Source organism: Arachis ipaensis, chromosome B3, assembly GCF_059453495.1.
Source record: "Arachis ipaensis isolate K30076 ecotype BB chromosome B3, ASM5945349v1, whole genome shotgun sequence".
NCBI lineage: Eukaryota > Viridiplantae > Streptophyta > Magnoliopsida > Fabales > Fabaceae > Arachis > Arachis ipaensis.
Genome location: NC_142438.1, coordinates 128,322,710 through 128,339,145, shown reverse-complemented (window position 1 = coordinate 128,339,145; position 16,436 = coordinate 128,322,710). Strand labels below are relative to the sequence as shown.

At 33.5% G+C, this 16,436-nt stretch overlaps 2 protein-coding genes and 1 non-coding gene across 3 annotated transcripts; all 3 read left to right on the top strand.

The window, feature by feature from the left end:
* The first annotated feature begins 8,395 nt into the window (after positions 1–8,395).
* Positions 8,396–12,193, top strand: LOC107631140 (putative ATP synthase 24 kDa subunit, mitochondrial). Its single transcript, XM_016334482.3, has 7 exons — positions 8,396–8,630; positions 9,303–9,396; positions 9,639–9,783; positions 9,888–9,998; positions 10,250–10,396; positions 10,899–11,021; positions 11,924–12,193. Exons 1-7 carry the CDS (start codon positions 8,589–8,591, stop codon positions 11,985–11,987), a joined length of 726 nt encoding a protein of 241 aa, XP_016189968.1. The 5' UTR covers positions 8,396–8,588; the 3' UTR covers positions 11,988–12,193.
* Positions 12,194–12,622: 429 nt separating this feature from the next.
* LOC148572415 (violaxanthin de-epoxidase, chloroplastic-like) lies at positions 12,623–14,640 on the top strand. Its single transcript, XM_088507968.1, has 2 exons — positions 12,623–13,042; positions 13,272–14,640. Exons 1-2 carry the CDS (start codon positions 12,764–12,766, stop codon positions 14,580–14,582), a joined length of 1,590 nt encoding a protein of 529 aa, XP_088364094.1. The 5' UTR covers positions 12,623–12,763; the 3' UTR covers positions 14,583–14,640.
* A 90-nt stretch (positions 14,641–14,730) lies between these two features.
* Positions 14,731–14,801, top strand: TRNAG-GCC (transfer RNA glycine (anticodon GCC)). The gene has a single exon. It is a non-coding gene; the product is annotated as a tRNA-Gly (tRNA).
* The last annotated feature ends 1,635 nt before the right edge of the window (positions 14,802–16,436 follow it).

Sequence of the window (16,436 nt, the reverse complement as noted above, 5' to 3'; positions counted from 1 at the left end):
TTCTCTTAGCCACTGAAACCATCAGCCTTGGAAGGAGGTTCTATAACTGGACTTTCCCATGGAGGTTCTGCATCTCCTAAGTCTTCAACCAATTCTTCTTCTTCAATAATTTCGGCTTCCTCTACTTGTTCCAGTACAAAGTCATGCTCCGTACTGTTCACTAGAGTTTTTAGTATCTCCTTCATACTACGTTCTTCATTAGATTGTCCACATGAAGCCATGGGGGTTCCTTGAGTGTCCGAACGTCGGGAAGCTAATTGACTCATTATTGCTTGCCCCAATTGACGAATGGTTGCCTGACATCGATCCACTATTTCCTTGAGACGATCCTTTGTCTTTTGATACACTCAGCTTTCATAAATAGGATCATAGTGCTCTTGGATTGATGGATATGGAGATGGTGAATATTGAAGTGGTGGTTCTTGTGAGTAATTGGGTTGGAATTGGGGTGGTTCTATATATGGTTCATATGGCTCATAAGGTGGTTGGTATGGTGGTTGAGGGTTGGGGTTATATGGAGGTGAATGGCGGAAAGGGGCTTGTGAGTGTGGTGGTCCAAAGTTATGTTGAGGAAAGGGTTCATAGGCATATGGTGGTGGTTGTTGATAGTCCATTGGAGGTGGTTGTTGCCATGAGGGTTGATTAAATCCTTGTGACTCCTCCCATCTTTGATTGTTCCAACCTTGATGCCTGTTCTCATTGTAATTTCTTCTTCCTGCAACATTATTGTAACCAGACTCATAGCCAAAGGGGTGAGAGTTCATAGTAGCAAATAAAAATTAAAAACAAAAATAAAAACAAATTGAAATTAAAAGGTTATTTAAATTTTGAATTTGAAAATTAAATTTTGAATTTGAATTTTAAAATTTAAAATTTGAATTTTAAATTTTTTGAAATTTAAAATTTGAAAATTTTTAAATTTGATTTTTGAAATAAGATAAGATAAGATAAAAATTTTAAAATAAAAACCAATAACCTCTTAATTTAAGAAAAAGCAAAAATAAAAATAAAAATAAAAAACAAATAAACAAGCAAAAATAAAATATTTACAATAACCAATAATAAGGCACACGTTTGCAATTCTCCGGCAATGGTGCCATTTTGACGTTAGGATTTTTGCCAGTAAAGAATTTCATAAAAACAGTCGCGTTGTAGATATAGTCTCTAAACCGACAGAAATCCCTTCGTACAAACGTTTTGGTTGTCACACGTAACAAACCCCTTTAAAATTGATAACCGAGTATTTAAACCTCGAGTCGTCTTCTCAAGGAATTGCAGGGAGGTGTATTTATTATTGGTTATGAGTTTTCTGGGGAATGTTGAGTTTGGGCAATGGGCACAGGTATATTTAAATGACAAGTAAAATAAAATAACAATAATAAAATCTCTTGGCAAGGTATAAGAAATTAGAAGTCCAGACTTAGTTATCCTTATCAATAATAATGAAAGTTGAATCTTAATTCCACTTAGTTGACCTTTACTAAAGCAAAGGAAAGTCAAGGGACTAATTAGTTTGATTTTCGAATCCTATTTATTTCCTAAGAAAAGGTTGAGATTATTTGAAGTTCAGTTCAATTAGCAAAGATAACAGTTATCAATTATATTGAGATAAGGTAACTCCTGAGTTACTGCTTTCTTAACCAAGACCAAAAGGGAAAAAGTAAATTTATCGGAATAAAAATGCATTCAGATGGGAAGCGACAGTAACATAAATTAAAGAGAGCAATCATAAGTCTGAAATACCTCAAAATATATTAAAATAGAAAATCAATCATAAAGAGTCATAAACAAAAGTGAGAAGAGAAATAAAAAGAACATTGAACTTGGGATTGAGAGTCACTCCTAAAACTAAGAGAAGTCCTAAATCCTAATCCTAAGAGAGAGGAGAGAACCTCTCTCTCTAAAAACTACATCTACTCCTAAAATTATGAATGTGAAAGCTTCCTCATGAATGGATGTATTCCTCTACTTTATAGCCTCTAATCTGTATTTTCTGGGTCGAGAACTGGGTCAGAAACAGCCCAGAATTCGCTGGTCTCGAATTCAACCACGCTGGATTTCCGTCACTGCGATGCGGCCGCATGGAGCACGCGGTCGCGTTGCTTAGCGTCAGGGAAACTATAGCATATTATATATCAAATCGAAGCCCCGGACGTTAGCTTTCCAACGCAACTAGAACCGCGTCATTTGGACCTCTGTAGCTAAAGTTATAGCCGTTTGAGTGCGAAGAGGTCAGGCTGGACAGCTTAGCAATTTCTCCAACTTCTTGTATTCCTTCCACTTTTGCATGCTTCCTTTTCATCCTCTAAACCATTCCTGCCCTGTAATTTCTGAAATCACTTAACACACATATCAAGGCATCTAATGGTAATAGGAGAGGATTAATATTAGCAAATTAAGACCAAAGAAACATATTTTCAATCATAGCACAAATTCTGGGAAGGAATTGTAAAACCATGCATTTTGAATGAATAAGTGGGTAAAGAGTTGATAAAAACCACTCAATTGAGCACAAGATAAACCATGAAATAGTGGTTTATCATTCATCGCTTGAAAGTACTAAAAGAAAAGTTTTGCGCTACGTGTTCTAATTCTAATTTGTTATCTATGCTACATATATATATGAACCTATACGTGTCAATGAACGCTGTAAAGAATTGGAAATCACATGCCTCATGGAGTAGGATGGTTACAACGGCCGCGCTAACGATGGCCGGTGTTGCGGCAGCATGGTGGAGGACGACATGAGAGAGGACGCGCTCGCTGAGGTGCGATTGAGGAGGGCTACACGAGGGGGAGGCTTGGTGCAGTGGAAGGTGGCAACACAAGGGAAAAAGAGGGGAGAGAAAAAAGGAGAAGAACGACGCTGAGAGAGAATTAGAATTAGGGTTAATGTTAAAAAAATTGACCCTAATGTTTGAATTTAAAATGAGTAATTATTAAAAATTAATTAAATTAATTATGATATCATCTTATTCTCTTTTATACCCCTATTATACATATTATACACTAATATTATTGTCTCCCAATACTTTCTCTTTAATTATAATGGGCTACTTGCTAGTTACTACTACTATTAGCAAATTACAATTGTCAATATCCCAATACAAATTATACTAAATACATATAACAATACTACTACTAATTAAAAAAAAAACCTTGGAGGACCAAGACTATCTTAGACGCTCCTATAAAACTGCCACTGATTTTACCACCAAAAAAAATTGCCACACCTACTAGGCTACTACACATACACAATTACAACTACAATAAATCTACTACACTAACTTTCCATTATACCAACTATACTAACATAATTCACTAACCATATATTATACTCTAATATTCCTTCTCAAACTCAAATTGGAGTTAAAGAGATAATTTTGAATTTGGATACTAGATTTCAAAATCAGATAAGATGATGAGTCTTGGTAAAGATATCAACTATCTTATCCATAGTCCAAAGAACCATAGTTATCAGAATCAAACCGGTAATTAACTCAGTCATATAACTGAGTCACTAGATCATTGGTTCAACCGATGGATTATTGATTCACCCGATTGACTCGGTCATAATTAAATAAAAAATATAAAATTATAAAAATAAAAATAAAATTAAAAGTTAAAATAAATAATTTCTAAAAATATATCAATAACAATTAAATATCAATTCTTAGATTTAATTTATGATGTAAAAAAACAAAAAATTAGTCACTAGTAATAAAATATTTTTTTCAATTTAAATGAACAAAAAAAAAAACAAAAAATCACACAATCAATACCAATATATCAATTTGTTTATGTATCATGTATTGTTATTTGTTTGGTATTTATATAAATCCATGTTTTAAAAGAATAAAAAAATAAAAATTCGTTCTTAATTTATTATATATTTAATATTTGCATTCATGCTGAGCGGCAAGGAGAGTTTTTGCATTCATGCTTATCCGTGTTTGAATTTCCATGAGTTCACTTTTGGACTTGTGTATTTTGTGAGAGAATTTGGATCCTCTAAATTTTAAATTTGTACTTTAACGGGTAAAGTGTGATCTTCTACCCTTTAATGGTTTCTTTCTCATATTTATTCTTGGTCCCACCTATAAAATAAATAGTGAGAGATCACACTTTACTCTCTAAAATGAAATTCAAACTTTAGAGAATCCAAATCCTTTGTGAGAGTTTCTTCGACGGTCCAGCATGCGGGTGTACTGTAGACCCACGCGAGTCAAGTCTGATTTGAAGTACGAACCAACCGGTTTTTAATGGTTTTGACTTTTGACCACCTTTGATGTAACAAAGAATCTAAAGTGTCTAACTTTTATCTTTTTTATACTTATTTTATTCCTAAATTGAATTTTAATTTTATCACTATAGGTCAATCAGTTGAAGTTGATTTTGATATTAATTTTTTATTTCTTTCAATTTCCATCTTTCTAGTTAAATGAATTCATTGACCCAATTTAAAATTTTAATGAAATTTATTTTCATGAATAAAAAGTCATTATATGATTAATATCTCTATTTTACCTTTTAACACTAAGCTAATAGAGTGAGGTCTACAGTACACCGAATTGTCGTCAAGTAAAAACTCACAATAAAGTGAGGTCGAAACCCACAGGGATTGATTGGTCAAGCAACTTTAATTAGAGGAATGTTCTAGTTGAGCTAAGCAAAAGTTGAGTTGAGGAATTGCAGAAAATTAAATGGCGGGAAAGTAAATAACAGAAAATGTAAATGTTGGAAATAAATGGCAGAATGTAAATGGCGGAAAGTAAATTGCAGAATCTTAAATGGGGATTTGGAAAGATGAGCATAAAAGTAAATGGAAGAAAATAAAGAGAATGGGTAAGATCAGAAATGGGAGATTCATTGGGCTTAGGAGATGTTGCATTCTCCGGATCAAGTTCATTCTCATCTCTTCCTCAATCAATGCATTCATTGATCTCCTTGGCAATCTTAAGTGATTGGATTCCAATTCCTTGGCAACCCAATCTCTCTAAGCTTGAACAATTGCTCAATTCCTTGATTTAATTGCTCATGGGAAGAGATGAAGTTTGGTCACTGATTATACCACATGCATTCCCAAATCAAAGTGTTGGTAGGATTATATGTCACTATATCCATCCAAACCCCAATTTGGTCCAACATGAGAAAGCATTTCTAGCATGATCTCTTCATTCCTCTTCCAAGGTTCCAAAGAGATCCAAGTATGAATAGCTTCTTTTCCAAGACAACTACCCAATTGGATGAAGATTGAAAGCTTTCTAGTAAAATCAAGAGAAAAGAAAGAAGAAGAAGAATAAAAACTATTATTGATCCATCAAATTACAACAGAGCTCCCTAACCCAATGAAAAGGGGTTTAGTTGTTCATAGCTCTGGAAATGGAAAGCAAAAATGAAAAGTACATTCTGAAAATATAAACTAGAAGTTGCAGAGAAAGTAAAATATACAGAGTATAGTTCTCAAGTTCCCGATCCCCTTTTTAATTCAAAACTATCCCTATATATACTACTCTTCTGATCTTCTAGTTAGCTCTTCAAGTCTTGGATATGGGCCCTTGATCTTTAGTTGAAGTAGTTACAGTCTTTAGTGGGCTCAGCTTTGCTTGCAAAGAAAGTGTGAGTTAGGCATGATGGGAGGTTAGTTAGGATGTTAGTGGCGTTAACGTTAAGTGCAAACTTGGGTTCGAAAGCGTTAGTGGCGATAACTTTGTCACTAACGTTCCAAACTAGTTGATCCACATTAACTTCAACGTTAGTGGTACTAACGTAACCACTAACGTAGCCTCTTAGCCCTTCGCAAGCGTTATTGGCACTCACTTTTACCAATAATGTTGCTATTTGTCCCTCTCTTCCACGTTAATGGTCCACGTTAGTGTAACTAACGTGGCCCTTAACGTGGGCATGCCAAGGCTCGAGAGCGTTAGTGACACTTACCTTTGTCACTAACGCTTCAAAACGCCCCTTCTTTCCAAGTTAGTGCCTCACGTTAAGGGCCTTAACGTGACCACTAACGTGGGTGTATTTTCCATCTCCAACGTTAGTGACAAAGGTGAGTGTCACTAACGTTGGCCTATCATTCATTGCTCCACGTTACCCTTCACGTTAGTGGTCTTAACGTGACCACTAACGTAGGCAATCTAGGCTTGGTCTAGCGTTAGTGACAAAGGTGATTGTCACTAACGCTGGCAACTTCCTCTTTACTCCACGTTAATTGGATTAACGTGACTCTTAACATGGCTTAGTGTGGCCTTTTGGAACGTTAGTGGTGTTCACTTTTACCACTAACGTTAGAGCTCCCTCTTTCTTCCACGTTAGTTCCCACATTAGTGTAACTAACGTGGGTTATGATGGCATTTGAAGGCGTTATTAGTGGTAACTTTACCACTAATGTTGCAAGCTCACTCCCATTCCACGTTAGTGGTCACGTTAGTGAAGCTAACGTGGCTGCTAACGTGGCTCTTCTTTGCTTCCTTTGTCCTGAAATCAAACAAACAAAGTACATCAAAGCTTTGTTTCAAGTTATGAGATCATGCATCATCCATTTTATCATTCAATTTATGCATAATTCTCATGAAATCATGTAAAGTTCACAATGTTTGCTTGAATCAAGATGTAAGTGTATGTTCACCCAAAACTTGCTTATTTACTAAGAAAATGCATGAAACTACCTTAAAATAGTAAAGAAAAAAGTACCAAAATGCCCTGACATCAGCAAGTCTTGTCCCCCCCTCCCCTAACAAATTTTAAAAGTTCATATACTATTATAATAGATGTATTGTATAGAGTAAAATTTAACGGTGAATGCTATGGTGCCTAAGATATGGTGTCTAACTTCCTAAAAAAGGTAAAGAAATAATATTTAATAAACTTTAAATATTTTACTTTTATTTTATACATTTTATTTTTTATTTATAAAGATAAGTTAGACAATTTAGGCACCACAATGAAAGGCACCATAGAATCCACCAAATTTAATAGTATAATGATAGTAAAAATAGTTACTATTCTTTATGTATTAGGGTTTAAATTTATTTCTTTACATATATTTATATTATTTATATTTTTTATTTAATTTAGAATTTTTTTTACATTTTTTTAAGATTAATTTTAACATTTATAATTATATAAAAAAATATTTTAATATTATTTATGATAATATTATTTTTTCTAATTTTATTTAGTTGTTTCTTTTTTATTATTTTTTAATTAATTTTTATCCCTATATATTATATAAAAATACTTTAATATATTTTAAATTTACATAACAAAATTGTTAGTACAATTAACTTATATTATTTTATGTTATATTTTTTAATGATATAAAATATAAAAATATAACTTACTGTCACATAAATACTTAATAAGGTAAATTAATTAACAAAATATTTAAAAATATATAATTTTATATTTTATTATATGTAAAACTATAAAAAAATTATAAAAAAATTTGTAAAAACTGAGATAATTATTTTATTTGACAAGTATTTATTAATTTTTTTAATCAAAAAATTAATTATAATTATATTTATTATTAAATATATAGCATTATATTTGATTATACAAAATTTTAATTTTCAATCCCTCCACTCTTAGATTCCTAAATCCGTCCCTACATACGTACATACTGAAATTGTACATAATAAGAGTATGAAAAAAAGATACACACCTACATATTAAAAATATACATAGCATATACAGAAAGAAAGTAAATATCATGTTTTGTGTTTTTTTTTTTTTTGAATTTATTATATGAATTTAATTTTGATGAATTGATAATGTAAAATTTATACAATCGTACAATTATAATATTTTTTGGATTATTATTCATGCTATTAATATAAAAAATAGTTATTTTTATTAATGTAGCATCATGTGATTGAAGGCTAATTTTTTTTGTTATAAATGTAAAAGTGGTGATATATCTTAACATTGTAATTTTTGGTGTTTTTCAAAGCTGTAGAAAGTATACAAATCGGAGGGTCCGATTTTTATACTTCAAAATTTTTAATTTCTTTTAACACAAATCGGATGGTTCGATTTGTGTACCTCTAGAAATCGGACGATTCGATTTGTGTACCTCTAAAAATCGGACGGTCCGATTTCTGTATTTCTAATAAATCGGACCGTCCGATTTCTGTTTCTCTAGTTAAACGATTTTACATTTAAGAATAACACCCAAACAATTTATATTTTAAAAAAATATTACTACCACTCAAATATTAAAAATAAAAAATTCGTAATTAAATGTACGTGTAAAGCTTTATCTCGATGCATTAAAATTAAATTGTTTATTATATATGTTATGTATATTTTTTCATTATTGGAAAAAAAAAAAAAGGAGAAATGGTTGAACTTGAACCGTAGATATCGGAAATCGGAGGGCTTAGATATAAGACTCTGCTAAACCGAAGATGCGGTAATAGGATGCGGGAGGGCGTACCTTACCGCTCCCTGACTTTGTGAAATCTCTCAATAACACAACACTCACATCCCTCACAGAGACAAAGGGAATCAAAGTGAACCCTAAGCGTTAAAAGGACGATAAAGCTCAACAGCACCACCACTGAACTTCGATCGATTCATCAATGGCACTATCTTCTCGCCTCTTCTCCAAATCCAATAAGCTGGTCTCTCTCTCTCATCTTTCATCTCTCCAATTATTACCTCATTTCATTTCTTCGATTCCCAATTGATGCATTCTATTCCTTCTCCCCGATTGAGTAGCTAGGCTTGTTTCCTGGTTGCTATTGCATTTATTTTTTTCATGTTAGTGCTTTCTGGTTCTGTCTCTTTAATGTCGGGATCTATATCTCTTCTGGTTAATTTTTTCGAAAATACGTAATGCACTATGTATCTTAATATTTGGAAAATAGGGGTTTTCCCCCCTCTTTTTCACATGGCTGGGTGTATATATCATTTGTTAATTTATGTCGATAAATTTTGTTTACCCTTTGATTCTATTGATTGGGGAAATATGCTTTTTGCATTTGGGTGGAGCCGGAAATGGTCAACATATAAATGTATTGGGTTTTGTGATCCTTGATCATCGTCATCGTGATTGGACCCTCATAAGTCCTAACAAATTGTGTTTAGGTTGGGTTCCTTATTATTTTTAATTTCATACGATTGAACATTGTCAAAGTATTCCTTCTGGTCCCTGCCTCAATTCGCAGCTGAAACTCCTGTTTTCATGCTTAAGCACCCCCCCCTCCTCTTTTCTCTTTAGTTGATATGCATCATTATTAAGAAGGGATGACTATTTAGTTGCCATGTGCTGAATTTTCTCTCTCTTCTTATAGGTCTATGCCAGTCAAGTATTTCTGCAAAAGGAGCATGCTATTCCTGTTCGTCACTTTGCCAAAGGGTCTGCCCCTCCTTCCCTCAAGGGAGATGGTCAGTTCTCCCGTATATCTGTATTATTTTTTTTTATCAAATTGATTTCTTATCCACCAGTGGTAATTTGAGCTTACGAGAGCTCATTGATGATGTGAGATTTTGGGCTCTATTTATTCTAGTAGTTAGACTTTCATCGAGTCTTATTTCGATTTATTCCCCCCCCCCCCCCCCCCCGCCTTTCCTTTTTTGTCTTTTCTGTCACTGTCTGACAATGCACTCTTCATTGAATGGGGAAATAGAGATGCTAAAGAACATTTTTGTGGAGTTGAAGAACAAGTTTGAGACTGCCATGGGAATATTAAAGAAGGAAAAGATTACCATTGATCCAGATGATCCAGCTGCTGTTTCTCAGTACGCAAATGTCATGAAAACTGTTAGGCAAAAGTAAGACTCTCTTTTAGTTTTTGTTTTATTGTAATTCTCTGCTCAATACTATTATTATTATTATTATAAAAAGTTCTGATTATAATGCCTTGTTCATCCTGCAGGGCAAACTTGCTCTCAGAGTCCCAAAGTATCAAAGGAATCATTGAAATGGAAACACAAGATATTCCTGATGCTCGCACTTATCTTTTAACCTTGCGGGAAATAAGAATCAAGTCCGTGATGATCTATTCTACTATATCCATTAGTAACTGTATATGTGCTTGTTCATGTGTTACCTTTGTCATTTTATTGTTATGCTTTGTTCTTTATGCTAAGTTCAAGAATAGGTATGATATGTGTTATGTAATTCTTGTACTTGTTGTTCTCTTGTTTTAAGGCAACATAACGCCAAACATCCCTTGTCTTTATATCTTGAGTTCTTTTCACGTGGCATTTTATATTTTATTTATATACTATTTTACAGGGATGGTCTTACGGATGATCTTGGCGCTGAGGCTATGATGATGGAAGCATTGGACAAAGTTGAAAAGGAGTTGAAAAAACCTCTACTGAGAGATGATAAGAAAGGAATGGACCTTCTCTTGGCAGAATTTGATAAGATTAATCAGAAGTAAGTCACCCTTCACCCTATTTTGATTTATCAGCCTTGTATCAAGTGTCATCTAGATTCTAGTCTTTCAAATTTTCATATTATTTAAATTCCCTTTCATTGTCTTGGATTATACAGGATTCTTTCTATGACTAATTGTTTGTGACTTCACAAAACCATTTTCCCCTTTGGGTGGCATGTATCATCCTCATAGTAACAGAAAGTGGTCATCCTTCTGGCTGTGTAGAGGAGATAGATATTTGTGATTAAATATAGAGAATATTGTACTTGGGGAAGGAAGATGTCAATTCATCAAACTAACCAAGTTTCATTCTTTCATAGGCAGTGCACCTTGCATCATATTATCAACTATTTGGGAATTCTATTGTCTATACTTAGTTGCCAATTCACCCACTGGGTTTGGTACATAAGTTGAAAACAATTCATAATTTGTTTGTAATGTAATTACCTATGATATTTCTATTTCTCTTTCCTTTTTTCATGTTTGGCGGTGACATCTTAGACTTGGAATTCGGAAAGAAGATCTACCAAAGTTGGAAGATCAGCTAGAGCTTAAAATAGCCAAAGCACAACTGCAGGAACTGAAGAAAGAAGCTTTTGAGGCAATGGAAACGCAATTGAAGAGGTATTGCTCATGACACCCTATCTTACTGATATATGTTTTCCCCATCTCATTTCTCTGGAGACTTTTGCATGCACAAGCCCCGAACACGCTTTGTTGTAAGCGCATGATAATTAATCTTATTTTATATTTTGATTCTAACTCCAAAGGAACTGGTACAGAACGATCCCTTCGCCTTTCCTATAGCTTTCTTGGTTTATGGCTTTTGAATGTGTCATGGCTATGATGCACGGACACTGACACGTACATGAGACACGATACTACACGAGACACGCTGACATGCGAATTTTAAAATCTCATAAGACACAGGGACACGCATATATATAAAATATAAAGTATTTTTTAGATAAATCGTAATGATATTTTGATATTTTATTGATATTAAAACATAAATTAATTTTTTAATTATTTTTAATGTCTTGTTTTAATTATATAAAGTATTTAAAATATTTTTTGTTTAATAAATAATAATATATACTATTTCTAAATTTATTTCAAGAATATATGTTAAGAATAAAACTGTACACGTGGACACATGATAGTATTTAGGTGTGTCTAAACATGTCTGTAGAAAAAATTTATATTTTTTATTAAGATACGGTTGGACACAGTAGACATGCATGTCGGACGAGTGTCGGTGAGTGTCGTATCCGAAATGTGTCCAACACGTAAACACAGCAACTCAGCGAAGTGTCTGTGTTTCGTAGTGTTATGGTGACCAATTAATTTATTCTAAATCGGCGAAGTTTGTACCTCTTGATATACCAACCATTTTTTCCGCTAAATTGAGGACTAATGTCTTCTCTCCTGATGGTTAGAATTTAGCTATATTATTGATTCTTGCTTCCACCACAGGATTTTACTGTTTTAATATTTACTTTTCCTCGTATTCCTTGCCATTTCAGGGAGGAGTTCAAGGGTGAGGAAAAGGCTGATGTCAAATCTTTGGACGTCAGAAACTTCATTTAAAAAATGTCAAGATGTTCGCGTACATTAGAAATTATTGCATTTGGATAATGGTGAAATCTTGTTTCTTTAATAAATAGACACGAATGATTTTGAAGTGCAACGCCGGTGTCAGTTTTTAAGAAATGTTCGAGTTTTCAAGATCTTTGTATTCCGAATTCCAGATTCAAACTGGAAGTTGAAAGTATTAAAAATTTCGTTTTCCCCCCTTCTACTGTGCTTTACGAGTATTTATATTCATTAATCCTTATGGGCTATGGCCATGTGGGAGTCCCTGTCCCTGATTTTTTGCCTGCCTAGTTATTAATAACTAATTAATTACATTACATTATTATATAAATTTGATAAAAAAAATATTCATCAGGTGTAATATAGCATAGCCAGTGTAAACCTAATTATGTGGGATAAATTTAGCGGAGTTGCCTCGAGCAAAAAAATATCTTTCTAACCTAGCACTTTAACAACCTTTTTTGCAAAAAAAAAAAAAAATTGCCCAAGTGATTCTTAAAATTCCGGATTCAAATTTTAATATAGAGAAATGAGGCACATTATGACATTAAGCAAAAAGCGAGCAATAAAATGATAAATACGATTTTCCAATAGAAAAATCAAATTAAAAGCTCAATATCCTAATGAAGCTAGGTTCCAAAGATTCTGGAGCTGGAATACGACAGTTGTACGTGTACCTATCCGGTATTCAGGAGGAATAAAAAGCAGCGAGTGTTTGGCTGAGAGGTTCTCTTCTCTCTATTCTTTCAAGAGCGAAGACAGAGGTTTTGATGTCTCTGAAAGTGCATGCTCCACGTTTTCTGACACCGGTTCACACAAGAATCGGTTTTCTTCCAAACAAACCTAAATTCTTCGGAACCTCTTTCCTTCGTCGCCATGCCACCTCTCGCTCGTTTCTTCCTCATCCTCTTCACGCTTCCCCTGCCGTTGTCTCCGCTGTGACGGCTGAGCAGCCGCCTGAGCCTCCGGTGAGGATGCTGGCTGTTGTTGGCCATGGTGCTGTCAGCCCTCTCAAGTCTGCACTATGGCAAGAAGTCATGCTTCACACTGTTAAGTAACAATTCTTCCCATGTGATTGTATTATTTCATTACATCTTATTCAGTTTTGCTTGGATGAAAGAATGCATTCAGATTTGTGGCTGAAAACATTTTGTATTTCCATGTGATGCGTCCTTTGCTGAGCTGTAATATCTAATATGTTTTCATGATAATTTTTTATATGGATAGTGAGCTTAGTTTTTCAGTTGCGTCGAGTGCCATTAATATTCCTTTTTACAGGCAGAAAGACTGAAATGGGTTGACGAAGGATATGAACTTCTTGTATTTACCGATGAATGTATTCAATCTGATCAACAAAAGGCTCTCAGACTTCAGAGTGAATTACTGAAGGCTGATATATTGGTGATTGTTGCTGTTACAGGAAAGGAATCAATTGAGTGGATTAAAATCCACAGCAGAACTATACAAAATGTAATATGCTTTGACTCTACAACAGATTTGAAGAGCAAATTAGGAGGCTATGAAGTTCACAATCAAGTGAAAGGAAGTATATTTGGAGAAGTGCTCGGAAACTCTCAATCAGATAAAACTGGAGAGTCAAGTAAAGTAGTGCAAACTGTATCCGAAGCATGGGATCGACATAGTTCTGATGATATAAGGTTCTGTTTGCTGGTATTAATCAATGCTTATATAAGGCCAGTTCCAGTGTTGAAGAACTTGAGAGCAAAGGGTTTTTCTACCTTGAAGTGCATGCTGAGGAACTGTGGCCGCCAGGTACTTAATTGCTTGTTGGATCCTAATTGTAGAAAAGCTCTTCAATGCTTGAACCGGTGCAGTCCTGTTGATCAAGTATGTAACTATAGGTGTATTGCTTCATATGAAAGTGCGAACCTAGAAGCCTTTTCACTCTGTGTATTACAGAAAAACAACTGTCTTGAGCTGGAAGCAGAAGTCCCCAACAAGCCGTATGTGCCTCCAATGGTTAAGTTTCGGGGGCAGGACATAAACTATGAAATGGCAGAAGATTTGTTTGTTGGTTGGTTGGGGAATTTGCAATGGAGCTGGCGTGTTGTAGCCGGGCAGAACCCGGCATACGATCAATTTCCATGTCAATACCAACTATTCTATAGGGGAAAAGCAAAAGGGTCATTTTGGTATGAACCAGTATTCCAGGTAAAAACATTAGAAGGACAAATGGTTTGGAGGAGGAGAAGATACCGGGTTAAGAGAGGTAAGATACCCGGGACATTCCATTTCAGTGTATTGGATAATGGAGTTGTTTCAAATGAATATTGGACAATCGTGGAAGTCGCCGATGATCTTAGTTGGGGTTTGTTCCACTATCATGGAGCTGCGAGAGCTGCAGGGCAGTCTTATACTGGAGCAGTGCTTGTTAGTCCAGATGGAGCATTTCCAAATGAAAGAGAGAGGACAAAGGTAGTTGCTGCGCTCCAGAAATGTGGAATAAAAGAATGGGAGCTATATAATGTTGATAATTGTTCATGCATAGATCCCCCCTTAGGAATTCCAGATGGTTCAAATTTACATTCTACAGTCCAAATTGAAGATCCAAATCGGATGCCTGTATGATTGTGCTTGATTTGAAACTATAGTGATTTATGTTTTCATTGTATTTCTAATGGTTCAATAACCAGTGTCCCGTAGAATGTGGATATTAGATGTTACTGCACGTTATAGTTACTATTGATGCTAATGCTCTGATATGCCTCATAAATTGGCACCAGTGGTCTAGTGGTAGAATAGTACCCTGCCACGGTACAGACCCGGGTTCGATTCCCGGCTGGTGCATAGTGCATTCTTCTTTTTATATTTTATTTTCGTTTAACCTACAAGTGCTAAATCTCATCCACTGCTCAACCAGTAGCGCCTCCTCTCTGTTTTTTAAATTTAAAGGATTTTCTTCACTTAACAAAATATTTCATTTCAACAATTCAACTACCCTAAAATCTAAAAAATACCAAACATTCACACTTACTTCGGTAATAAATAATTTAAATTCATTGATATGGAAAGATACATGTAGTTAATTAGTTTCATTCCTTTTAACACAAAAAAGAAAGGGTTTAAATAAGGTTTTGGACTATACAATATAGTGTATTTTAGTTTTGTTTTCGATAAAATCTAAAAAAATTTGGTTTTTACTCTTATCATTAGTATATTCAATTAAGGATTAAACGTGGATATGACATATTTTATAAATATTTTAATTTATCACAGCATTATTTAACTTATCATCTAAACATTTAATATAATAAATAAACAGTAGAAAATAAAACTAAAATTTTTTAACTTTTACAAAATCAAAATAAAAAAGGAATATATAAAAACCAAAACTAAGAGAAGAATATTTTATAAGACAAAAAAAGCCAAAATTATTTCATCCAACTTTTCAGTTTAATATCAAACATTATAGGTAATTCTTTCATCCGATAATTAATGGCCAGTGTAATTTTACAGATGCTACTCAAACTCTTACAATATCTGTATTTTGTCTGTCAAAATTTTGTAAAAGCCTACGTGCCAGGTGTATCTAATTTATTTGTAAAATTTTTATTTAAGGTGTGCTCGATTCTTTGTTAATAAAAAATAAAAGAAAACACTTACATAATATACAGAAGAGACCTTCATTGTAAAAAAAAGAAAAAAAAAGAGTAATGTTACACATTTAAATTTTTTTATGAACGAAGTCTAACCAAGTTCAATAATAAAATTTAAAATAATATTAATCATAATTAATTTTTGTTATATTAGACTAATTTAATTAAACTTAATTAAAAAAAACTTGAATGTGAAATATTATTATTAAAAAAAACACACATAATTTCTTCTCTCTTTGTATCGCTAGTCACTTGAAATATATACGAGAGCAAGAACCAAAATAAAAATGTGATGGCAATGATAGTTAATTGTTGTTATACAGTAATTTTCAAATGGAATAAATTTTGGTGTCTCTTAAGTATACGTGATAGTAGGGCTCATAATATTGATTCTATCTATGGGTATTCAACCCAATCAACTTATTTGGATAGGATCGATAATTCAAACCATAACATGTCAATTTGAGACTGGAACGAATTGAACTATGAACATGATCAAGTATAAATTTAGACTTAATCTTATTTGACCTATTTGCATCATCCTTGATATATCATAGAATTGAACTCACATCCTTTCTATTTTATATATGTATAATATAGTTGATAGAATTGAATCCACATCCTCTTCATTTTATAATTTTACATATATATTGATCCGTACCTAATAACTCGGAACCATAATATTATACTTCGTAACAAGTTTTCAAAAAACCGAAAAATATTGGATCTCAACGGCTCATACACGAATCTCGAATATCCAATACCAGGATGGTTACATTAAGCAACAATAAATAAGGAACGAGTATGAGCTATAAGATCATCAAGA

Bases quoted from the DNA above. Each gene is read 5' to 3' on its own strand.
- LOC107631140 (XM_016334482.3), top strand. From the start codon at position 8,589: ATGGCACTATCTTCTCGCCTCTTCTCCAAATCCAATAAGCTG. The intron at 9,999-10,249 runs GTCCGTGATGAT...ACTATTTTACAG, and splicing joins TTGCGGGAAATAAGAATCAA to GGATGGTCTTACGGATGATC. The intron at 11,022-11,923 runs GTATTGCTCATG...TTGCCATTTCAG, and splicing joins ATGGAAACGCAATTGAAGAG to GGAGGAGTTCAAGGGTGAGG.
- LOC148572415 (XM_088507968.1), top strand. From the start codon at position 12,764: ATGTCTCTGAAAGTGCATGCTCCACGTTTTCTGACACCGGTTCACACA. The intron at 13,043-13,271 runs GTTAAGTAACAA...TCCTTTTTACAG, and splicing joins AAGAAGTCATGCTTCACACT to GCAGAAAGACTGAAATGGGT.